Source organism: Lepidothrix coronata, unplaced genomic scaffold (assembly GCF_001604755.1).
Source record: "Lepidothrix coronata isolate B3197 unplaced genomic scaffold, Lepidothrix_coronata-1.0 Scaffold220, whole genome shotgun sequence".
NCBI lineage: Eukaryota > Metazoa > Chordata > Aves > Passeriformes > Pipridae > Lepidothrix > Lepidothrix coronata.
In genome coordinates this window covers 845914-871903 of record NW_016690400.1, presented here as the reverse complement: position 1 = coordinate 871903, position 25990 = coordinate 845914, and the positions used below count along the sequence as shown (strand labels likewise).

General features: G+C 40.1%; 1 protein-coding gene across 2 annotated transcripts in view; it reads right to left on the bottom strand.

The window, feature by feature from the left end:
* LOC108506595 (SH2 domain-containing adapter protein B-like) overlaps window positions 1-25990 on the bottom strand; it is a 62069-nt gene that overhangs the window by 10635 nt on the left and 25444 nt on the right. The window contains exons 3-6 of one of the 2 annotated variants that reach the window (XM_017833779.1): window positions 15823-16038; window positions 8263-8434; window positions 3817-3936; window positions 61-507 (exon numbers count right to left, since the gene is read on the bottom strand). In XM_017833779.1, the coding sequence (XP_017689268.1) occupies window positions 255-507; window positions 3817-3936; window positions 8263-8434; window positions 15823-16038 (761 nt within the window). In that variant the 3' untranslated portion in view covers window positions 61-254. Of the gene's footprint in view, window positions 1-60; window positions 508-3816; window positions 3937-8262; window positions 8435-15822; window positions 16039-25990 lie in introns of those variants that run through there. The other variant, XM_017833781.1, reaches the window with a different exon arrangement.

Here is a 25990-nt window from a genome sequence, read left to right as displayed (position 1 = left end):
ATCATGTCTTGCAGAATATACCACCTAAGGAGTCTTTCTGCTGTGCCTTTTGCAACCGGATGTGTCTATCTCATATTGGCCTTTTTAGCCACCAACGTGCTTGTAACAAATGTGGGTAGAGACCTTTCCCAAATCTTCGTTCGCAAAGCCCAGCCATGATTACGCTGTAAACTATGTAGTCTGTTCTTGAAAGTGAAGTGTCAAAGCAGAACGCTGATATTTTCCACACTCATCACACGCGATGTTTCCGTATTTCAGCATGCTCCGAGGGACAGCCCTCTCTGCCAAGAGCGCTGCCTCAGAGGCACGGGCTGGGCTTTCCCTCCCAGGCAGCTCCGTTTTCCTTCCCATCCTCCGTCCCCGTCCCAGGGCAGGAAGGTTGTGGAGCAAGCGCTGGGCTTGTGCCAGGGCCTGTGCTCGGGCCTCCGCCTGGCAGACACAGCATCGAAGAGAAAAGACAACGCAGAAAGAATCGTATCCTGCCGGTACCATCCAAGGAGCATCATGCTGAAAAAGATTGTTAATAGGGTTGGTGCAAGAACGCAGCCTTGTTTCACACCATTAGTTATTAGAAAGGGCTCAGAAAGTGCGTCACCATATCTGAGTTGGCCACGCTGATCCTCGTGAAGTGAGATGATCATTTTAAGGAACTTGGGGGGACAACCTAAATGCTCCAAAATCTGCCACAGACCTGGTATTTGTTCTCAGACAACTGCAAGAGAAGTGTAGGGAACAGAACAAAGGTCTCTACGTAACCTTTGTTGATCTTACAAAGGCCTTCGATACTGTGAGCAGAAAAGGTCTGTGGCCTTGCAAAGGGGAAATTGTGACTTGAAAGGATTACCTAGTAGAGCCCAGTCAGTGTTTGGTCTTCAATGAGCAAGACAAACACAGTAACCCTATCCCGAGGTCCTGTTCTATTGTTACATTAGATAGGCACCTCTGAGAGCTTGATGTGCAGTGAAGTAATAGCTTAACACCTAAAACACTCAAGAAATAGTTCTCTCTCTTCCCTTTGCACATCTACTTCCAGCTTGATAGTAAAGAACAGGTCTAAGACAAGGAAATCACAACTAGGCATTTCAATGGCAGCCAGAAAGCAGGATTCCTGGTCACAACAGAGTTACCAGGAGTAAGGTTCTCCAGTTTTTACCAAGCCTTGTGCAACTAAAACTAGGTGTAATAAAAGAGTGGGTGGGTGTGAATGAGCCAAACATCTACAACCCTGAAGAAATACAGAGAAGAGGAAACACGGGGAACAATGCAGCAATGCAGGGCTGACGGAGGAGGTACAAGAGAACGTACAGCTGCCCCTTGGGCCTTTGGGATCATATTGTTCTGGGAAGGTAGATCATATTCTTTCCCTCTTCTGCTATGGAGAATTTAAACAATACTGACAAGGAGGCTCAGCTCTCTCACAATCCATAGAAGGATGCTTTTAGCTTCAAACACTTGCCATCAACAGTAATTATTCCGTGTTTCTGACATGAGCAACGCATGAATGTGTACATCAAAAATACCTTCTCTGATGCCTGCAGAGATAGCCAATCCACGTGCAATTAAATGTCCCTGGGTAAACTACAGTATCTCAAAATGACAGACACTGGCATGAGCAATTTAAACTACCTCAATGGTTGCTTTATGTACAGATGCATTTTAATTTGGTAATGAAGCTGTTCTGATGTTTCATTATATCTGGAATGATAACTTTTGGAATTTGAATCAGGCAAACATCTCACACAAATTCCCCATGCAAGTTAAGCCTGTCTGGCCCTCTCCAAGTCCACAGAACACAGAAAGGTTTCCTGCTATAGGAAAAGAAAGTCTACAGAGATGACTCCACTGAGCAATACTCAGTTATATTAAAAGCAAATGAGCATGTGCTACCATCTTTTAACCTTTCAAATACAGATAATATTTGGGTAGATTCTCATTGCTGTGTTTTGGGAAACATAACCTTTTGCTACTAGAGAAACGAAACCCCAAAAACTAGAGTAAAGTGGTTTGAGTGGTTCTTTAGGTTTTTGTGTGTGTGTTGGACTTCGTTTGTTTATTGTTTTTGTTTGTTGTTTTGGTGGGGTTTTGGTGTTTGGGTTTTGTTGTTTTTTTTTTAGAAAAAGCTTGCCACATGAAGCTGCAGTACAGACTTTAAATCACTGTTACTTAATCTCAATACAAAATCAGGGTGTCACTCTTCCTTTTCCCCTGAAGGAGATATGTGTGATATTTAACTGAAAAAAATGCTGATTCACACATGCTGGTGAAGGTCCCCAAGAAGCACAAACTAAGAGGGAATATTGTAGTCCTGTGCAAAGGCACTACAAAAGGATACTAAGAGCCTGAACCCAGTAGTTCAAAATAGCAAAATATAAATTTAACTGTCACCTTTTCCTCTGGAAGTTGTGCTTCGGTTGAGTAACAAAAATTACTGGGCTGATGCAAGAATTAAGTGAAATACTTTTAAAAAAGTCTATTCCAAGACTTCCATGAATTTAAGGGAAAATTTAAGCCTACACCCAAAGCACATGCCATTAATGCTCCAATGTTCAAAAATATCTAGAGACCAATTGTGTCAGAGAATAAGCAGATCAAATGATAAAAGAGACAACACGAGCTGAACTGCACTTCCAAAGCAAGTGTATTCCAGTTCAAGGCAAATCTCTGCATTACAGAGAAATCCCAAAAATAACAGCAAAGGAATAACGATTTAGAAAACAGTCCTACAAAATATTTTTTTATTTAAGTCTTAGAAAAGAATCTTAAAACTAGTTTAAAAGATGCACTTCCTCTCAACCCAAAGTGGGGATGTAATACCAGTTTGAAATTTACTTTTTAGACAATCAGACCAAACCAGGTTAGAGTAGATGTGGGCCTCTGTTTCTAATGAACCTATGAATGTAACAAAGGATCAGCTTTCGTGCTACTCATAAAACTCTTCTTGCTACCGTCAATATCACCATCATCCCAGCAATAAATTTGTGTCTTCAGACACATGAAGAAACAGTGTAAAAGGCAAACTGGCAGAAGTAATGCTAGTTAAAAAGGTAAGTAGGCCTGTGTCACAGACCTACTTGAAAGGGTATGTTCCATATCAGACCCTGTCCTGTAAGATAGAAAGAAAGGAAGCAGTTCCCTTTAACCTGTACAGTTTATACAAAGGTCAAGGGGCTTCTTTTTCTCCTGCACAGAAAACCTTGAAAATCTTCTTCAGCTAGAAACTGAAGCGAGCTTAAGACCCTGCCCAGGCCCAGAGGGTTGAACTAAATGGTCTTTGAACATGCCTTCCAACCCAAAGTACATTCTATGACACGTTGAACACAACATCTGTAATGCACCCTGCTCAGCCTAAGGTAGGTGAGGCAAATTCAAAGCACTGCTAAAACTGGAACAGTGCTCATTTCCTAATTCTGTAGATCTTTCATCCTTGATCCTGGGCTTTTTATTTTCAATAACTGTAGCAATGCTGTACATCTCTACTCCAGTAAAGCACAAAACCCCAAAAGGAATAAAATTCCCGAATAATACAGTTCCTTATTCAGCCTAAAGCATAAGCAGCAGGAGTATCTCAAATCAGAGCCAGAAAAAAATTAATCCAAGTTTATTTAGTTAAGTGGGCACCAAATGAAGACCAACATCCCCAGACTGGAAGGTACTAATTCAAGGACTGTGGCTGTACATAATGCAGGCTGACAGTCCCAAACTCTGTCCTTTGGAGCTGAACCAGTATAGCAACAAACTGGATAATCTTCTCTTCTTGCACCAGAGAAGTTATGGCTCATAAATTACATTTATTATGTTTTAATAGCAAGTACTTACTTCAGTGAAAGAGAATAGTCATGCTTGCTCGTTTGACTGTTTCTTACAAGGTAGCTACACTCTTTACATAAACGTAACAGATTTTCTGCATCTGTCCGACTGATTGCTCCGTGATACCATCTAGAAAAAAGCAAAGAGATTAATACACACACAAATATTCCCACTCACAATGCTTTCAACTACCTAATTTCTTTAGGTATGAATAGTCATTAATATCACATGGATATCTTCATGATCTAACAAATTACGGATAGAGATCATTATCTGAAAGTTAACATTACAACTTGTGGAGGCCTGTAGTTCCTGTCAGCTGAAAGAAAAAAAGATCAGGATGCAGCATGCATCAAGACTGGTGTACGGTTTTATGTAAGAGATTGCCATTTAGAGTAACACATTACATAATCTGTCTTGTAAGCAGCAGATCCATGATACAAACATTTGCTCTATTTCATCCCAGTGGCAGATCAGTTTTTAAACTAGTATACCAGATTAAAAAAAAAGAAAACAAAAGCAAACAAACAGAAAATCACACGTGGAGAATACGAACAGTTAACAGTCAAAAAGATTTTCTAAAATAAATCTCTGAGGAAGGAGAAAAGCGATAAAGTGTGAAGATCTATAACAATGACATGTTCTAAACAGAGCTGTGGCAGCTCAGAGTGCTTTATGCAAATCCCCCGTGGATCTGTGTAGCCAGTGCAATCAATTCAGGGAAAAAAGGGAAATTGGCAGAGGAGATGTGTGTCCTTCATTAAACTGACCACTGCAAACAAAGAACCTCCTCAGCACATGCTGCTCTATATCAGCTTTTAAAATGTCACACTCCCCAAGTAAGTGCTTCAACCCTTCCCTTAAGTTTCCCAAGCAACATTATGTGTCTGGCCCTGTACTGGGTCAATCGCACCTCTGAGGAAGATCTTTCCCTTCCTGCAATTGCCAGATACACTTTGAAACATGGTGTGACACTACCATGTCTCTCAAGGTATACATCAGAAGTGCTTTCCGTCTGTTCTTACCAGGAACTGTTGCTGGCTTTGTGTAAAAAAATTTCTTCCATTTGTTCTGCTGAATTAACTCTAAGGCAGATGCTCCAGCTACAAAGTAAGTGAATAAAGACCCTTTGACAGAAGTCATGCTCTTAACTACCTTGTGCTGGTGTCAGCTTCATTGTCAAAGCTGATGAATGAGCTAAAAAAGAGTTGGGGCTCAAATTAAAAATTCATTGTATGCTTGGTTACAACCAAAGTCTGCACCAGAGAGAACTAAAAGGAGGTTATACTGTTGTATATTCACAACAAACTATTAAGGGAGGCCCTGAGCGCTTCACCACTTCATAAAAATAGAGACACAGATTGAATTGTTTTCAGGAAATGTTCTCCCTATTTCCCTTCAGATATTTACCACTGAAAGGTATTTGTCAACAAGCACTTTAAAGACTAGATTGTCTTCTGAGTGCGAGGGAATAATATTAACACAAGTGTGATTCAGAAAGTGGATTTGGGAAAATTTAAAAGCTATTCCTATTAGCTAGGAATATATTAGGGCCAAACAAAAATATTTTTTATATTTTTATATTTATATCCCCCTTGCCAAAATCAGGGAGATATCCCAGACTGATATTCAGAGGGAAGTATTTCTTATATTCTTCAGATCTGGTGTTCCCCAGCTGTCAGAAAGGTTCATGGAAGAAGAATACAAGGCTGGTTTGAGAAAGAAAAACCTGCTTTTAAGATCTGGAAGTAAAAGAGCAAAGTATGAAGACAACTGTTGATGAGAGAACATTTGACTCATATCTGTTCAGATAGGATGCATGGAAGCTGTTTTGGCTACAGCTGAGAGTAAACAGCAGTATCCAGTAATTGCTTGTGACTCATATACCCATGTAAATGGGACACTCAGATTGCTCCTGTTCCTGCTAGCTACTGAGATAAGCATAGTGCTGTACTCAGCTTTAAATTCCTGAGTAATTTGCTGTTTCAATTGTATTGGGTCTGTTTGCCCTGGGTGTGCTTTTTTTTGAATGTCAACATGTAGGTATTTGTGCAGGAAAGGTCTGCATCAAAGGTCAATGATGTGATCTTAAAAAAGTGAAATGACAGCTTGTGAGAGACATCAATGCAAACACACAGGACAATCTGCATGTCTCCTAAGGTAGCCAGAAAAACATAGGCACACAATGCAAATTAAAGCAGAATTCAAAAATAATCACACACTTTGACATTTATTCAAGACCTCCTCCCAAGACTGTAAGTACCCTGATTATGGTTTACATAACATTCTTCCTGATGTCCCTTACTTTGTCAATGATCAAGTTTCAGCCACCTAGGGGCCACAGCTCCACTAAAGACAGGACAGTAGCATCAATTAATACAAGTAAGTATAATCAGTTATTACAGCTCATATAATGTACAACGCTACTCTGCTTCTGAGTTGGTCAGAACAAAACAGGAAACCACCAGATCTTGATTATAAGGCTGGGAGGGATTCACTTTCAATAAGACAATGGAAACAGCAGAACACACTTTCTTCTTTGTACTGTTATTGAGGAAATAGAACAAATTAATTTGATTCCCCTGGGTCCATGAACTATGAACTAAGTTCATAGTTTCCAATTCCTTAATCACAAGGAACTAAAAATATTTTCTTGATATCCTAACACACCTTGGTATTTCTGCCTGTTTGGGGAATTTCCTAACCTAGCTACCCATTTACTAACTTTTGTGCTTCCTTTCCTCTAGATTGTGTACTCCTTTCTACAGAAACAGACCCCGTTTTTGTAGAGAAAGATGGAAGGGTTTGGCAAGTGCTGTGGAGATGTCTCACAGCACTAAAACTTGAGGAACTTGAATTATTATGAATAATCTATGGCACAATAAATCTAAATTCTTCCACTTTCTGACACATTATAGTTAACTGTGCATTCATTTCAGGTTTGATCCTGCATTCTGAGGAATCAAAAATAACCTCATGTCACTGACATTTGAATAATTAAAGGAAGAAAAACTAGCTCTGCAGTTTTTCAGTGGTTAATATCAATTGCAGTTACATGTAACTGCAACTATGCTGAAAAAGAAAACTACATAACAATGTATTTATGAGTCAAAAATCAGTTAACAGATACTCAACCTCCTGCAGTATTATAAATGTATTTGGGGGGGCGGGTATGGTGAGCTGGAACTACCAAGTCTGAGGACCAAATTTACAGTCAAATTTATAGCCTTTTAATCATTTATTTATCTAACAGTATTTCACAATAACGGTTGCTACTTCCTCTGTTGGAGATAAGAACACAACCTGTCAATGAGCAGATGGTTCAAAGGCTGAGGTTGATTAGATGGAACATGACACCATGCAGATGATATTACTCTCTGTTTCAAGCTTAAGCTTCCAAATACTGCCTGTAAAAACAGAATGTCAAAGGAAAAGGAATTCTGGAACTACCTGCTCTCAGACACAATGAGAGGATTCTCTCCTACTGAGGATTTGAAGTGCAAAAGGATTGTTAAACCTCTTAATACCACCAGCATTCAGGAACAAAGTATTCTCACAAAGCACACATTCACATACATGCAAAATTCTGCCCTCCCTCCCCTGTACAAATAAATTCTGCATCTAAAGTAGAGTGATAGTTTCTGGAGTGGGCCTGCCTTCAGGGATTCAAGACACAGCTTCCTCCTTTACTGCATGAATCCGCTGGCTTTTTAGTGCCCACAAGTATCAGTCTAACCTGTGTAAATTGCCCCACATGAAGATTTTTCTTTGTGTAACAGGAGTTCTGGCCCCTTCTAAGAGGCAGCACCTTTGGTATGACACAGGATGGTGGATCATTCCATCACACAAGCCACTCTGTCCATATCATTCAAGGAAGGGTAACAATGAGGCAGCACGAGGGCCACTTTTGTGGATACAGACATTCACTCCACAGAATTCTCTGAGAACCTGATTTTGGAGCTGATAAAACTGCCTCTGAACACCGCTCTCAAGTCTGACACCACCAAAGCAGAAATAAGTCTTTTTTCCAAAAGCTTTCTAAGTGGTCTTATCATTCTCTCCCTGAAAGAGTATCACAGCCAGATGCAAGGCATGTCTGATATATTAGAAACATGTTACGAAACCACAAAAATATGGAATTGAGGCAGTTTTAAGGCAGGCTTTGTACTATGTGATGTACATTTTTTTTCACAAATGCAATATAACCAACATGGTTGAAAGTGAAATACCTGCATATACTTAGATAAAATTCACAGTTCCCAACAGGAGTTTCCCATTTAAGATTATTCTGCCCCCCCCCCAAAGTTACTTACACTTAGCAGGATTAATAAAGAGTAGTTTTTTTGTGAGCACAAGGGATACTGAGAAGGGCAGCTGGACAGCAGGATCTGGGCACTTTCTGCTCCTGTAAGTGGGGAGGCAAAGAGCTAGAGAGCAATTACTGTGCTTACTTACATCTGCTTTTCCAGTTGAATAGCTGGATCTATTCTCTCTCCCAGGATCCCACAAAATTCTGGACTGCCATGTTTGGTGGGTTTAAAGCCTCCTCCAGGTGCTCTTAATTGCCTGTGCTGGTCATTTGAGGGAGAAGGAGATGCTTGCCGTTTCCCACTTCCATTAAATTGGGCTGCAAGATACACAATAGTTACTTCTCCAGGCAAGGTTAAGAAGGACCAAAAGAGTTGTAGCACTTAGAGAGGTTTCACACCCCACAGAGAACAAACATACACCCACTAGCATTATGATGTACTGCTTTATCTACAGAGTTATATGTATCGTGTAAAGGTGTTTCTTACTATGCAAAGTAGTCCTAAAACTCTCTTTCTTTTCCAGTAACAAAAGCCACACTCTTCTAAACCTTGTTATAATAACTAGTACTTATCTTAACATTTGTTACTTTCATCCCCCAGAGATGATGCTCTTAAATAATTAACAGTAACAAGCTTTTAGTCACGTACCATAATTCCAGGAACAAACAAGTGAGAACATCAAGAAATCCTCAGTTTAATGTGGTATCATCCTAACAGTGATCTGGGTGCAAATCCAGGCAGCTAACACCCATCACAAATACTGTCAAGTAGCAAAGAATTAACAGTGGCACTTATACAACACTGGCACAAAGCTTTTGTCTTTAAATACTAGGAAACAAAGAGGTGAAAACAGAAAACAGCATTTGCTAGTTTCTCTCACTAACTATAGTATTCCAAGAAAACAAATATGACTTACTTTGCAAAGCTATAATTGATTAGAGCACTGCAACATCCCTAGCAAAGCACATAAATAATGATGTCAGCGTCCTCATTCTACACTTACAGATTCCACATATCTGTAATTTAAAAATAATTAAAGAAGAGAATGTTGACAGAAAGAGTGAAAGAAGCTACCCACACCATATTCCTGACTCTCACTGTCTTCTGTGGTTTGCTGCTTCATCAAAAATTAACATTCCCACCCTGCAGAAGACTTTATTTCAAGGTCATCTACTGGGCACCAGGCAGAAAAGGCTTCAACTGTATCAGGAAGTAAACATCACAATGTGCACCAGCACAAACAGCTCAAGCAGCTCCTCTGTGAACTTCAACAGCAACATGAGAAAAAATGTTGCAAGGTAAACTGAAGGGGCCCCCTACGAAGTTATAGGTATTATGCATTTAGAACTAAATTTACTATAACACACAGTCAATTAGGCATGTGGCTGGTAGTACTTAGTGTTTTAAAGCAATCTAAACAGCAGGAAGACAGCTATAATGTTAAAGTTCAAAAAAGATAATGTGTAGAGACATGCTGGACATGGAAAATGTTTTGGAGCTTTTTTATAATAATATATATATATGCTATCTTCATGGGACTTATGACAATTCCAAATTTCTCCTCTATTCAGACAAAGCAGGCACAAATTTTTGCCAAAACTGGGCAAATGTATTCAATCCCATTCTTAAGTATGCACGGCAGTAATATGCTGGTTCTTTCTCAAAATATAAAATCAGATTTAACCTCATTACTGGGTAATGAAAGCTAATTAGCATAAGAAGAAGAAACATTGCATGTGCATACTTGCCCATAACACGTATGAACAGTACCATTATTTCAACTGTAAGAAAAACAGTGTAATCAGGAGATTCTCTGAAAATCAGTGAACTTAATGTCAGCTTCTGACCAAGGAGCATCTTTCAGACACTAAAAAATTCAGTTCACAAAACAAACGTGAAACCCAGCTCTGATTGTAAACAGCAATATCTTTACATCATAGAATCACAGAACGGCTTGGACTGGATATGACATCAAAGACAATCTATTTCCAATCCCCGAATGGAAGGAGGATGTCACCACAGGCAGTGATTCCACACCCACTAGACCGGGTTGCTCAGAACCCCAAAAAACCTGGCCTTGAACACTTCTGGGGATGAGGCATCCACAACTTCTCTGGGCAATCTGTTCCAGTGCCTCACCACCCACCTCAGTAAAGAATTTCTTCCTAACATCTAATCTAAATCTCTCCTCTTCTAGTTTGAAACCATTCCCCCTTGTTCTATATTTATCTGCCTGTGTAAAAAGTCACTAATATGATGGTTTAAAGGTAGGATCTATTCTCCAAAACCAGCAAAAAGTTAAATTTCATTTCAGATGTTTTTTAATATTTTGGGGTTTTTTTCTGTCTGAAAAGCTCAGACATGTCTCTGGACTCCTGCCTTTTTTTTTCCTTTTTGGTGTTTTTGCCTTTTTGTTTGTTTGTTTGTTTGTTTGTTTGTGGTGGGGTTTTTTTTGGTGGTTGTTGTTTGGGTTTTTTTTTTGGTTGGTTGGTTTGGGGTTTTTTGGGGGGTTTGCTTTTTTGTTTGTTTGTTTTGTTGTTGTGAATTAATTTGTCAGGAAGAAGCAGCCTTGAAGGGATAACCAAGCAGATTAAACCAACAAGTGAGATACAATCTTGTTATCAGGTCTGAGTTTTGGCTGCTATAAATCCCCTCTTAAAACCTACTGTATTCACAATGAAGGTTCAGAAGCCTAATTCCATGGAACTGGCAGTGTAGTTCTTTATTGCTACAGTAATTCTGTTTATCACAGCCATTTCAGCTACAGAATACCTGCACACCTGACACTTCCCCATTCTCTATGTGGCCTCTCTTCCACTGCCCTGTATCTGGTGCCATACCCCAGGGGTGGTGGCATGCCAGAACTACCCTGTGCTTTAGCAGCCAGCAGAGGAGACCCAAGTCTGGCATCTACAGATTCCCCTTCAAGAAGTAGTCCATGATCAGTGCTGGAAACTACTACCAAATGGCCCTCTTCATAGCATAGGCCCATATATTTTTTAAGGCAGAGGGGCTTTACAGACTTCACATGCATTTCGTTTACCCAGAGGTTTGCTATTCCCCTCCCGGCAGTCCAAGAAGTCAGGTTTCTCATAAACTCAAATGGAAGCCAGTGTCAGCCTGATATGCCTGAATGGGCTCTTCAGTGCCCATGTTATCTTCCATCTAGCCAACGGGGTCTCCCTGGTGTTAGTCATCCCCTTTTCTAGCCAGACTTGTGTACCTGAAAGCTACTTTGTTCCTGTTACTTTGCCAACCTCAACTCTTCTGGGCAAACCAGTTTGCCCAGCTCAGCAGGAGTTCTATCAAGACCTGCCCTCTTCCCAGAAGAGCCAAACACACATCTAGCTTCAGCTGTACAGCTTCCAGTAAAACAAAATTAAATTTGTTTTTGAAGGAACTCAAGCTGCAGACAGTCAAAATGCCACATTCCAGCTCTGCTACACAGAGATGCATCTTTCAGCACTTCAGAAGTCCCTGGGCTACACATAGCTTGCTTCATCTACAGTGTCAGCATGACATCAGCTCCATGCTTAGGAGTCAGGGCACAGATATACTCTCCTCAACCTGAGCATATTTCATAGCCTGTGCACACTTACATTCTACTTTTTCAACTACAGGTTGGAGATAAATAGGTTTTAGCTGTGCTTCAGCAATAAATCCTGAAATCACGGCAGAGGAACAAACGTTTTCCTTAAAAGACTTGCATGAGTAATTAACTTCATGATAAGTCCGGTGTTGCTTGCCACTTTGGTTTGTTTCTGAGATCTATCACCTGACAAATCAAAAACATGTGCTGCACAAATCTGTCTGCACTTCACATCACAAATATCTGTTGTTCCCTTCAGATGAACTTCTCAAAATAGAAAATTTTTAGCAGAGGGTACCTTCAGGACCTCCACAAGTCCAAGTAGTTAGGGGATGGTAGTTGTGAGCCTGTAAAGTGGGACTTGCCCACTATCAGAATTTATAATACCACTTAGACCAACATTGTGCTTTTCAGAGACATCCACCTCAGATAAGAACTAAAAAGAACCCCTGGTCTAGGTACATCAGGTAGCTGCATTATAGAACCACAGAATAAATCAGAAGAGCACTTCATATATCTCAGCAGTGGGTCAATAGTTCTCCATTGCAAACTGTCCACTGTTTCAAGTTGGACCTCCTCTTTCCTTATTTTAGACATCTATAACTCCTAGGACTTAAATGTAGAGACACCAGATGAAACAGCAGCTCGAAACTATGGTTGCAGTCAATCCTTACACACTCCTTTGTAACAAATAACCAGGTACCTAAGATAAACTAAGTTATAATGAATGGCAGATGCAATCAAAGAAATCTAATTAATCTCAAAAATTGTTTACTCTTCTTATTTTAAATAAAAATGCTACATGCTGAACCAATAAGGAATCCAACCATATTTTAGTCTATTACTTTTAGTCTATTACTTTTGTAAAGCAGTATTTTGTTCTATGTGCTCTCATAAGAGTTAACTACATAATGCTTAGAAGAATATTTACACATAGACTGGTCATAAAATCTCGTATTGGGTTGACCTTGTTAATTTACAGTTACATGTACACAAACTGAAAAGCAAATATAAAGAATTCACAAAATTAAGATTCTTTTTTTTTAAAACAACTAAAAAAACCCCTATTTAAGAATTTACCTGTTAAAGACCAAAAAAGTAGGCATGAAGGGGAGTACAGAGCTTAAGACTTAAGTTCTGAATGAACTAAAAATGATCCATTTCATATAATATGAACAAGACATGAAGAATAATGTCTAAGATTTACATACACACACAAAAGACTCTTTAAGACAATAATTTTTAAAACTAATAATCCCATTTCTGTGGCTGCTGTATTACTAATTGAAAAATCTGTGAAGCGTGATTTTACTGGAGACAGACATGTACTGGTCCCACAGTTTGTATCTCAGTGTTCTTAAGGTATGAAGTTGCTGGTTTTTGAAAGGAAAATTACTTCTAGGTAGCACACAATCACTGTTCTTGTGTGGGAAGCTCAGAGCCACTCGCTCACCTGTCAGGATACGAGGCTGCATATATGCTCTAGGCAAAGACAGTACTGCTGTCACCACAGGGACACAAAAAGGCACAGAAATGTCTACTGAATGCCATAGTATGAACTCAAAGCACAAGGCTTCACACACACACCAGACATCTGCAAGACAGCCATTATGGCACTGGAAACCTAGTGATACCCATCTCTGTTGATTAGCCTATCTTGATATACACCAGATATCCCAAATTACAGCCAGGATCTCACAGCCAGGAAGTCTCCCAGCACAAGCCTTGCAAGTGTTTTAATCAGTCCAGCAAATGGGATGAGTCAGCTCAGACAAGCCTAAACCAAAGCCTGTTTCCACCAGGCAGACCTCAGGAGCAGAACTGCAAGCCACATGAGCAGGTTAGACTATTGTGTTGGAGTTCATGCTCTTTAGAGAAAGAGACTTCTTTACCTGTAAAGCATCCAGCAAAATTGGATGCTGCTTTAGATCCAGGTTCAAAAGATCTATTAGCATATGCTTAATGAGAAAGTCACTGAGCCTGTAGCTCCACAAGATTATTATCAGCTCACATGCCAGAGCAGACCATGTTGCTAGGAAGCACAAATCAGTTTTCTTTGACCTCTTCTGTTCCATAGGAGCCCAACAAGAGGAAAGGGGATGTTAAGCAAGAGGTTTCTTTTTAAGTATTTTGTTCAGGTTCATCTGTGTGTCTCTTGTTCCCATGCACATTTCACAGGATGGATACTGCAGACATCAGTTGGCTTGGAAACAAACACAAATCAACCACAATCTAAAAATGTAGGAAGAAATAAGGAAGAGAGGTAGAATCACAACAATAGGCCGTTGCTCTACCCTGTTGTGCTAGAAGAGAAACATATTTCTGCCAACCATATCCACCTACCTATTAGGGAATCAGGTCAGAAACCTGATAGTACCAAGAAGGGTACTATCACAACAGGCTCTGCTTACAGAACACTGGCCCTGTACAGCTATGTAGGGAAGTCACTTCCCATTTCTGTAACACAGCAACATCTTGGCACATAGAATTGCAAAATCACAGATAATTCAGGTGGTAGAGTCTGCTGTGCAATCAGATCAGGTTGTTTATCCAATCACTGCTTCACACAGTACGAAAACATCTGAAGATGGAGATTGCAAGAGCTCCTTGGACAACTGGTTCCAATGCTTAACTGTTCTTGAAGAGAAAATTATTTCCTGTATTGAGTCAGAACCTCTCCTGATTCATCCTGTGTCTCATCTTCCCATCACACACCTGTGAAGAAACTGGTTCCATCTTCTTGAGGATCTCCTCCTATGTACTGGAAAGTTCCCACTATGCCTCATCCAAAGTCTTCTCTTCTTCAGGTCAAACAGGCCCAGTTCTCTCAGCATCTCCTCACACATGCTGTCATGTGCTGCACTTTCCTGTCATTTTGGTTGCTCTCTGCTGACAACATTTATAACATCCTTCTAGTATCAGAATACTGGACACAGCATTACACAATGTCCAGGAAGTGTGAATTAAAGAGGAACAGTCACTTTGCTTGATCGACTGGCTTGCTCCTGTTCACACAAGCCAGGATGCTTCTAGCCTTCACCACTGGTGAAGAGCACTGCTAGCGGTATTTAGCCCACTTTCCCTCAGGACTTCTTAAGCACATTGTAGCAAAGCTGTATTCCAGCAAATCAGCCAGTTCTAGGTCCTTATCACTGCAAATTGCACAGTCTGTTCCAGATGCTAGTCTTTTGGTTTGTTCTGGTTGGATTTTGTAAGCTTGTTGCCAGCCTATTTCTGCAGCCTGTTCAGGTCCCTCTGAATGGCAGCTTTGCACACTCACGCCCTCCCCCTCCCTTGGTTACTATCCCAAAGTTCATAAGGGGCATTTCCTCTTTCTGCTCTGGGTTACTGATAAGTGTGCTGAACAGGAAGGGTTCCAGAACATATCCTCTGAGGAATCACACTTGTAACAAGACTCCAGGAAGAGTATGAATCACCAAGCACTACCCTTTGAGGTCAATGACTCTAATCAGTTTTCATGAATCTACTAGTCCTCCCATCTAGGATACAATATTCCAAACACAGTTGATGCCACAGCACACCATGCTGAAAGCTGAAGTCAATCTAGATGACACCTACTGCTCCTTTCCATTAACAGATCTAGTAGTTTTAATACTGAAAGCAAACAGGTTTGTCAAGCAGGATTCACCCAGGGTAAATGCACACTGACTACTTAGTAATCATTGCTCTCAGGCTTCTTCCATGCTCCCTCAGGGAGCCTGATCTCTTTTCTTCCCTCCTCATCCCCAACACTATCATCACACTGTCCCTTTAAGAATTGCTCCACAATTTCAGGACCTGGCAAGGCAATGCCCTTGCCATAGAGTCAAAAATGGGGGTAGAGACAAGGAGTGAGAGAATCAAAAGTTTTTGTAACATGAACCAAGTGTTAAGATGATTGAAAACAGGTCAGTTGAAGCACCAAACAAAGTGCAATGTTCCATACTTCTGCAGCAGGTAAAGATTTGAGACTGCCCACACCTGCTTTTCAGACATTTCTACACACACACACACGCCAAAAAGAGCTTGCAAAAAGTACTTGATTTCTCCCAAAGGCAAGTGTATATGCTATAAGTGTGAGAGAGAATTTTGTGGTTGGGATCTAGGAAATCCTACCTGCCAAAGCTGGGATGGTGACTTTGTTCCACTCCCACGGCTGATCATACTCATCTGCAGGCCTGTCGTCATCCTGTGGCAATTTGCTTTCTCGTAAACGGTGACTCACCACACTTTCAGAATCAGATTCCACACCACTGCCTTCTGGTTCATAGGGTGTGTCATAGAGCTGCATGTTTTTCTGATGGGACTTCATGCCTTCCTGCTGTTGAAACTCTGTTGGTAAGAAGGAAAATTGCATCAGAATCACTACTAACCATGTCTTATCATTATAGTCTATAATTTTAGAGCATTCAACTTCCACCCATTTCTTAACAGCCACATAATTATAGAGACAACAAGCTTGTGCAAGACTTCTAAATTCTGCCTCTACATTGGTAGCTGGCTGGAAGCAAAAGTTTGCTCCAGCTAACAACCACAGCACAGTCTCATGCCTCCAACAACATTTCCCAGCTTGTCCAGAGCTAGACTGCAGGAAGCACACAAACCCTGTCAGCCTGTATAAAGCACACTTGGAAGCAACTGTATGTAAGTTCCCAAGAACACTGAAATTTTTGTAAAGATATTGTTCTGAAGCACAATTTGAAGCTAAAAAGATCATAAAAAAATAAATCTCACAGTATAATTATACGTGCTGATAAAAAAAATAATTGTCTGCATTTATGCCTCCAGAGTATCAGCAAAAAATTAACTAGGACTAGAGTAAGGACACTAAGCAAAAGCATTGGTAACTACTGCTTAGCTCACACTAAGGGGATTTAACAGCAGCTCTCAGCTGCCGGAAAAGCAGTCAGAACCAAACCCTTCTAGGGCAGAGTCAGTAGATACAATAAGGAGAAACAGATATAAAATGTAGCTCAAGCGTTCCAAGTGGTATGTTGCAGGGACCTTCCTCCCCTGGTGTGTAGTGCAGCCCTGGAACAGGTCACCAGGTGGGTCACGGGAGGGGTCTCCCTTCTTTGGAGTTTGCAGAGCCTGGGCTAGGCAAAGGCAGCCACAGTCACCACATCCCCGATACAAAACTGGGTGGAGTGGGTGATAGGCCAGATGGCTGTGCTACCATTCCAGAGGGACCTGGAGACTCTGGAAAACTGCGGGCTAACAGGCTGGAAAGCCTCTCAGCAGAGAAGGGCGTTGGGGTCCTGTATGACAGCAGGTTGAACATGAGCCAGCAGTGCACCCTCATGGATAAAGAGGGACAGTGCTAACCTGGAATTAGGAATTTTGAAAGCAGATCAAGGGATGTGATTCTTCCCCTCTACTCAGCATTGGTGGGGCCACAACTGGACTGCTGGGTCTGTTTCTCATGTCCCCAGCACAAGAAAGAGACTGCAGCAAATTTCAGCAAAAGGCCATGAAGCTTGATAATGGGACTGGAGCACTTTTCACACAAGGAGAGGATGAGAGACCTGAGACTGGTTAGCCAGCAGAAAATAACTCTTAGTGGGGACATTATCAATGCGTATAAATATCTGATGGAAGAGAGTGAAGATGGAAACAGACTTTTATTGGCAGTGCCCAGTGACAGGACCAGATGCAGTAAGCACAAGTCAAAATACATGCAATCCCATCTGAACACAGGAAAACATTTTTTAACTGTAATAATAGTCAAACACTTCATGACATAGGTTGCCTAGAGAAGCTGTGAGATCTGTACTTGTGGAAATAATCAATATATGACTGGACACAGTTGTGGGCAACCTACTCGAGCTGACTCTGCTTGAACAGGGTTTTTTGTTAGATGATATTAAGAGGTCCCTTTCAACCTCAGATGTTCTGTGATTATATTTACCACTGCAAGGACAAAGTAGGAATGTCAATAATTGTAGAAAATTGCAAAGTTAAAAAAAAAAAAAAAAGACTCAGTCTGAGAACTTCTTAACCCACAAATGAAGTAAAGATTTAGAGCAGTTCTCTCCGTTAGTGTAACAAAAGTCGTTCATCAATTAATCTATCAGCAGAATATTATAACCAAGTAATTTCTCCAAACCACTTCAAAGTACTGTAAAAGTCTGCAAAATGACAGTGCAATTCCTTGGGAAAAAATATTTAGTTTATACATTACAAATACAGTAAACGCGAAGAGATATACACCAAAACTGATGATGCAAATACAAGCAAGATAGATCCTGCTAATTCCTAGTTATGAACAGCCACATTACCCCCTTTCAATACAAGCAAAACCTACAAAATGCCATCTTTAAAGGCAGCTTATTTGAAAAAAAGGCTTTAAAGCTTTTAAAAAACCACAGTCCTTGTATTTCAGCTCTTCTTTGAAAAGAATTTTGCTCAAGAAAAAATGCTGCTCTGAGAAAAAACTGTATTAGAAAGAATTCACAGCTGATACTCTCTAGAATATTCCTAGATCAGAAAGATAAACATTTTATTTCTTCTAAAGTCAGGAAGGTGGTATGTATCTGTTTGTCTTTCAGTACCATGAAGCCAGTAACTCGTACACAAAGAAATGTGCATTTCTGTGGAACAGAAGCCATGATCCTACCAAATCAATTATTGGTGCCAAACACAAACCTGTGTGCCAAACACAGTTAGGCTACTGGCTCCTTTTGTGTGAGTACATTTCAATACAGGACTCCTTGATCAACATTTGTCTTTTACCCAGAGGATCAAAGCATCAGACTGCACAGAAAGTTTACTGGGAAACAGAAGGTGATTCATGTTCAGGGACCACAATTAGAAAAATTAAAAATATTTGATCCTAAAGTAGAAAATTTTTTTCTGGGAAAAACTAAAACCTACGGAGAGTGAAGTGGAAGAACAACATATACATGTATATACAAAACTATATGTGTTTATACACATACACTTATACACACGTTTACATAGCATCTCTTTTATAAAGCTTCCTATAAATATGCTTGAAAGCTCATCTTGAAGAGTATGTGTAAATAAAAGTAATTTTACTAAAAGTTAAATGAGAAAAAGTTCCTTTCCATAAGTTACAGAACAGCTGATTCTGTACCAGAAGCAGTTTTAGAATTATACACACTGATATGTCAGTGTACACTTGATATTTAAGAATCAGATAGTGGAAGACAACAGAACATTTGTGATGAAGCATTTCTCATGGTTTTCAAACAGTCTGTAATAATGACAGCTCTAAGGGCTACAATAGTCACTGGAATGACTAAAAATCCAAAACTCTGTTAATTTAATTTTTAAAAATATTTTTCACTTTTATCAATTGTATAATTTGAATTCTTACTACTGGTGAAGTATATTTTTATAGAATTATGTGCATTAAGTTCATAGCCATTAGAAGGAGAAACAAGTGAAGTTTTGAAAGCACTAATTTTGCTAGCAGGCTGCAAGACTCCCACAAAAAATTCTTATTCTCACAGATTAGAAGTTATGACAGAATTAGGCTCCAGAAGTTTGGGCTCCTGTGTAATATCAAAAACCTGACCAGTAAGGTACAGAAACTGAGAGAAGATTATGAGATACAAGACTCAACTTGACATTCCTCTTCCCATTCAGTGAACAATTCTGACACTCACATATAGAACAGAGCTCCAACGGATAAGCAAGTAACCTCATGGTAACCCTTCCAGCAGTCACACTAAATGCCTTAATAGCCCTAAATAATTTAACAGCATTAGTCATAGGTGCACCATATTCCTGATGGGAGCTTGGAGAGAATTAGGGGATACATCATCAAGAAAATAGAACAACTACGAAGACAACAAAAGGAAACATTGAACACATTACTACTTGCTTACAAAACCCATTAAGTGAGCTTCTACAGCTTGCTTTCCAAAAGGATTTGACAGACAACAAAACAACCAGATTACTCTGTAATGGTCAGATACCAATAGATATTTCCTTCATTCATGCATGCAGTAACAAGAGGTCAGTGTAGCTGCACTCTTAAAAGGAAGTTCTGATAACATAAAATCCCATTTTCCCAAACCAAGTACATCTGTGTCACCAGGCAATAGTAAACTCACTGCCATTTTACATCCCCTTTGCAACATTTCTTTTGATGAAACACAAGACAAGCAAAATGCAGGAATTCTCCTGCCACAGTTGTGTAAGGAAATGTCAGACACAGAAAGATTCCCTGAAGTTAAGCACTTGCAAGAGTTTTTGTTTTCCTATCTGGTGAAAAACAATGAGCTAGATTCTGTTGGGTAGGTTGGGAATCAAAGCCAGGTTCCTGCACCACACAGTAGGAGCACACTGTGCTTGCCTGCATCCAATATGCAGAAAGAGTCTTAATCTGCAGGAGACAAAAGCACTAAGCTGTATTAATTCCCTGGGGTTTTTTCAACCTACTCTACTATTCTGTTGGGAAATACAGAATAACTTTTTTCTTTTAAACATTTTGTTTAAAATTTCTTTTAAATATTTTACATGCACCAAATCACAGCATCGGTGGTAACACAGACATAGGTGCTTCTTCATCGCTCTGAAAGTAAACAGTACTTTATGGATGCCCCACTGAAAAAAAGAGAGATCTACAACGTAATTGGGTACAGTCACATTAACTTATAGATTAATCAAGAGCAGCACAATAAAGCTGTTCTGACTCACCATTATGTCAGATTTCAAAGTGTACTGACCCACACATGTCCGGTGAAAATGAGATAAGCCAAACCCATCTCCATCTCAGCTACAGCTTTCAAGACTGGTGCAGGATTTAATATTACAGTCCTACCACCTCCTCAGGTGCTTTATCTTAGCTAACAGCCCTATCCAAGTAAGACAAATCTGATTATGAAGGTAACATGGTGGAAACAGTACTGCGAACTTTCAGAAATCTAGCACTGAAATTGTGTTTTAAGCAAAGTACAAGGGCTATCCACACCCTCTGTACCTGATAAGTCTAAGAACAGCACTCAGGACAGATAACAGAATCCTACTGATGGGATTTTACAGAGCACACTTAGTTGCACCCATTTTCATTCAACTACACCACCCACTACAGAGTTTAAACTGGCCATAACGCTGAATAAAGCTTCACTCTATTTCCTAAAGCATTGGACAAAATGCTCGAAAACATTACTAACTTCAACAAGCGGCTGTTGATAGAAACCCTTTAATGTAAATATAATGATTTTTAAAGGTCACTTTTGCGTGCACTTAAGTTTTTTCAGATACACAGCTATTTGAAGGAAGCCCAGCAGATTTTTCATTCATTCATTTAACACACATTAGCATGTAAACACTATGCTGGAATAAGACTATACAGCGCACAGCTGTCAAGCTGTCAGCTTCAAGAATTTCTGTCCTCCTATCTCTGCATTCAGACCACAGGTCTCTTCCAGATGGTTGCTTCTCTTCTGCTCTCTTCCCCGAAGTCAGCATTTAAACAGCTTCAATCCTAGTGATCTGGATTTAGTTTCCCACTAACCAAATAAAAAGCACAACCTGCTGTTAACTACACACAAAACTATAACCAACCTACAGCGAATACCACTGTGATACTATTCTCATTGAGTACATTTGCATAACTCAAATCTACCAGGTAATTCCAGTGGCAAGGGTCTTAGCATTGAAGCAACTTTATCTGGAACTCACACAAGTTTTCAAGGCACACAGACCTAACACATCATCAGAAAGATATGGATATTTAATTAAAGCAAGCAAGCAAACACCAATATCCTGCTAGAGTTCATGTCTTGCATCTTGTTCTCCTGTGTAGACAAAATGCCCCACAGTGAGAGAACAGGCTAACCTATCTTCAACTAGAATAGTCAGAGCAGAACTTTTGGAATGTGGGTTCAAACATTTTATATTCAAAAGCCCCAGAAGGGCAGTCTGCAAAGCATTTGGAGGACCTGCTATAAGCACACCGGCTTTCTATGGATAAGTCTGGGAAAACAAGAACACCATATTCAAAAGTACCTGAAAACATAACTCAAGAACAAAGCCTGTTCTTGACAACAGCAACTTGTGTTCCTTGTAGTCTGATCTGCCATTGAAAACAAGAAATTATCAGTGGTAGCAGAAAGAAACTTGAAAATGATCAGGTTCACACTGAGAGGTACTGATGAATATCTGATGCATCCCTCTCCAACATTATCCTGACAGCCTGGCAATCTCTAGCAGGTGAATGTCACATCTAATCACAGAAAACCAAGTCACATCTGCACGAGTTCTTCCTTTTAAGGAACAGGCTTTTCTGTAGTGGCCCAAGCCTCTACTTTCCATGTGTTCTGCTCTTGAGATTTCCAGTGGAAAACCACCGAACTGGCAAGTAATCATATTAAATGGCAGTGAGTTGTTTGCTCCAAGTGCATGGGTAGGCAGCACATCAACCAATAATTTGCCAGTTTTCCAGAAGCGTAAGACAGATACTAATGCGAATATTACCCTGACACAAGAACGTTTGCTTCCATTGAATCCATTTACACATAAACAGGTCAAAATAATTAGCCAACTGCTTACTTAATCCAAGCCTCACCATTAATGTTTCTTTTCACATCCACTGTGGAAAGATAATCTGGAAATATTTTAGGACTCATTGTATGGAATTCTCATCGTATTACTGCAAAGTCTATTCATAAGAGAAGCTAAGTTTTACCTCTGCTCAAATTTCACCTCAGGCCCCCAGAAATCAAATTGCTTTCTACTCTGCTTCCAGAGCCAGCTGGATGCCTCCAACTGCTGGGACACAAGGGAACACCAATAATATTGCAATGGCAGGGAGGGCTGTTCTGCTTTGAGACTGCGGCAACTGCTGCCGAACGGTGATGATTCCAGATTTTGCTGCAGGAAAAGCTGGATATGAGAAGACCTTCCCTCATCTTTTCTTCTGAACAGAAGCCAAGTGACTCAGAAGTGAGCCACTTTCCAGGAACAAACAACTGATATTTGCTCCCCTGCCTTGATGTGAAGGCTTGGCATAACCTCTTGCAGTGAAAAGCAATGTCTTCAAATGGCCTGAATCATGCTGGAAGTACTACTGAAGTCCAAGTATGACTCATTACCCCAGGAAGAAGCATTCAAAGCAACTTTACATTCCAACAGCCCTGATAAAGAAAAGTTATTAGGCCAGTCAGAGCAGGGGCAGGCTTATTTATGATAAGTATCAATATCAAACCAGAAGCAAAAAACATTAATATCTTCCACAGAAGGTACGTACTGAATTAAAACAAACAAGCAACCGTACCCTGCCCAAGAAGACAGGAAGCACACATTTGTCTTTATGGGAGGGGAGGGGAAAAGGAGGGGTGGGAGTTGCTGGAGTTGAAGGAGGCTGATTAAGAAAACAAAGCACATGGAAAAAACCCCTAAATCCTGGTGGCCTGGAAGAACAGCAGTACAGCTTCTAAACGATGTCAAAATTGTCCTTGGAGACATATTTGTCTTATGGCACAGCAAAGAAATAAAAAAAAATAAATGTCTTTTCTCTTCTGAAGGCAGTTTATTCTATAAAGTCTTCCCCCTCAACACCTAATTGTCTGTTAAATAAGCAGTGATTAAACACTCTAACTGCCATCTTAAAATTCTTAATTTTTGCAGACTTTGCCTCTTTGGAAGTGCTTTGAGGCTGCTTACCTACTTACTCCATACACATTTCTCAGTAAGGCACAAAAGAGGATTAGGGATGCCCTTTTTATTTAAGGCAAGGGGAAAGAGAATTCAAGAAATCTTCACCAGACTGTACATTTCTTGCTGCCTGGCCAAGAGCCAACTCCAGATGCTGCTACCAGCCACCTGCATCATAGTGCTGTTGCCAGATCCATGGTTTGCTCATAGGTTTTTCTTGATCTTTCTGATCAGGAACCTTTGGGGTTCATGGATCATTGTTCCATAGGCTAAATGGAGCAATTCGAGTGGCAACAACTCAAAACAGAGACCTTAGCTCAACCAAAATTTGAGATCCTCATTCCACAATATGAAGCTTCTAAGCTGTGTAAAAGACCTTGTGATAAGAGGGGATGGAAGCGCTCTGGGAAACAGAGGGCAGAGCTGGTATTTTCATGTACACCAGTTAGTACAATGGTTCTCATCAGCCTATGACCCAAACTACAGTGCCCCAAAAGGCTTAAGATTAGCACAAACAGAATCAATTCTCCTTGTAAGTGACTGTAACACCAAAGTCATGCCTATTTTTAAGATGTTAAAACTCTCCAGAAAAGCTTGTAGCAAATATGACTATTTCCTGAAGTTAGACCAGTCTTGTGACTCATGACTGCTACTGATGCTCCCAATGGCCTTGCCAGCTCTCTTCAGGAACACAGTATCTCACCTTCACAGGAATCACCTAGAGAGGGGAAAGGAGTGGAAGAAGAACCCATTCATAATGTAAATGCCATTCAACACTTACACAAAAGGAAGATATCTTCTTGAACCATGTCTGCCTGTGAAAGTCTCTGTTTGCTGAAAGCTTACTGAAAAGAATCAAATGAGATAAGCACTGATCAAAATGATTCTTTAGTGAGTACAAATATTTATACACATTTACATATTAAGGACAATATTGCAAGGAATAACTAGATGTGAGTTCATAGGAGCAAGACAAAGTATGCAATTATTTCCCGACAGCTGGAGGCTTAAATTCAATGAGAATTATGCAGAGGGGAGTTATCTTTTCTGCATGCAACTAACTTTGAACATGGCGTTACTAAGGATGGGGAGAGGGCAGAGAAGAAAGGTAAGTGGATAGAGGCCTCCCTCCAGACTTCCTCCCCACTATGCCCTATGATACATACAGTGGGGAAGAAGTTGCCTACAGGTAGCCAGAAGAAATGCCATAACTGATTTAACAAAGACAGATTGGATGTGTTCAGCCAGATGAGATATGTTCTTATCTTCTTTTAGGCACCTGCATTCCCCACAGAGAGTACAAGGCAGAGAGAAGAACTGCTGCTTAAAAACTCCTGTAGTAGATTTATTCCACAGACACGGTGGCTATGTGGTTAAAAGGAACACAGAAATGTAAATTGTATATTGTTTTTAATGAAACATCCAGCCTCTGAATTATTGTGTCACTATGATTTAAAAAACCAAAACCAACCAGCCAATAAAAAACAAACCCAAAAAAACCCCAACTGCCAGCTCTAAACAGCCTGAAATTTCCCTAATTACTAATGCCCATTATTTAATCTTTGTTAGTAATTCTATTTTTTTTTTAAGAAAAATACTAAGAAAACAAAGAGAAATCAAAGCTTTGGAAGTGGTATCTGATGAATTTACAAGAGATCTTTCCCTGACCAGGATTCCAGAAAGAGCAGGCACTATCAGCACTGTTTGCTCCTTTGGTGGGACTTAAAAGCCACACAGCACGTGGTTTTTTTCCTGTTCTTTGCAAGGAACAGCCACAGTGATTATTTGCCACAGCGATCATTTGCAATTTTGCCTACTTTTACATGCTTTCCCTGAGGGAAGTGTTGTCCTAGTTGCAATCTTTCTGTTCTGTCACTCAAGATGAGTTACCTGCACCATCTAGGAACTCTGATCGGCATCTAAATACCTAATGAAGACTAACCACCACCTCTTGGATGTAAAAGCTTTCAGATATAACTCCAAATACTAAACTCCAATGTAATCTCTAAGTCCAGCACAGTCCTGCACATGCATACAGCGAGGATCATGAATGTAGGGCACAAAAGATGATCTACAACCTTCACATGATTAGACCAGTATAGCTGCTCAGTTGTCATTACACACAGCCATAGATTTTACTCATCACGTTACAAGGCTTTGCATGCAGTAAAAGACAGCTGACAGCACGGAAAAAGTGACAGGGATATAAACATTGAAATTATTGGGAAAATGTTTCAACTTATCCCCTTTGGCCTATGATCTCTTTACTCATTGAGTTGGCTAGGTCAGCAAGAGATTGATGGGAGGAGAAGCTTGTGTATAGAATTTTTAGGATTTCAAATACTACACACTGAGCTGTGCGGCTGCTAATAATCAGTACCTTGCATCTGTTTGCAGCTTTGTCTGTAGTTATATACTGCTCAGACAAACCCTGAATAGATGCCAACTCTTAGCTGAAAGCCCACTTGCAGAGTAGTAAGTTAGTTACACGGTGTTGGTTTTTCTTCCCCCGGACACATCATCACTCAAGAGCATTTGTACTTTAACAAATATGTAACAACAGCAAATAAATCTGGTTAGCATTCAGCACAGGATCATTAAAAACCGACCCTTTAAGACAGCAAATGACAGTCATGCAGAAACACCATAAATCAGT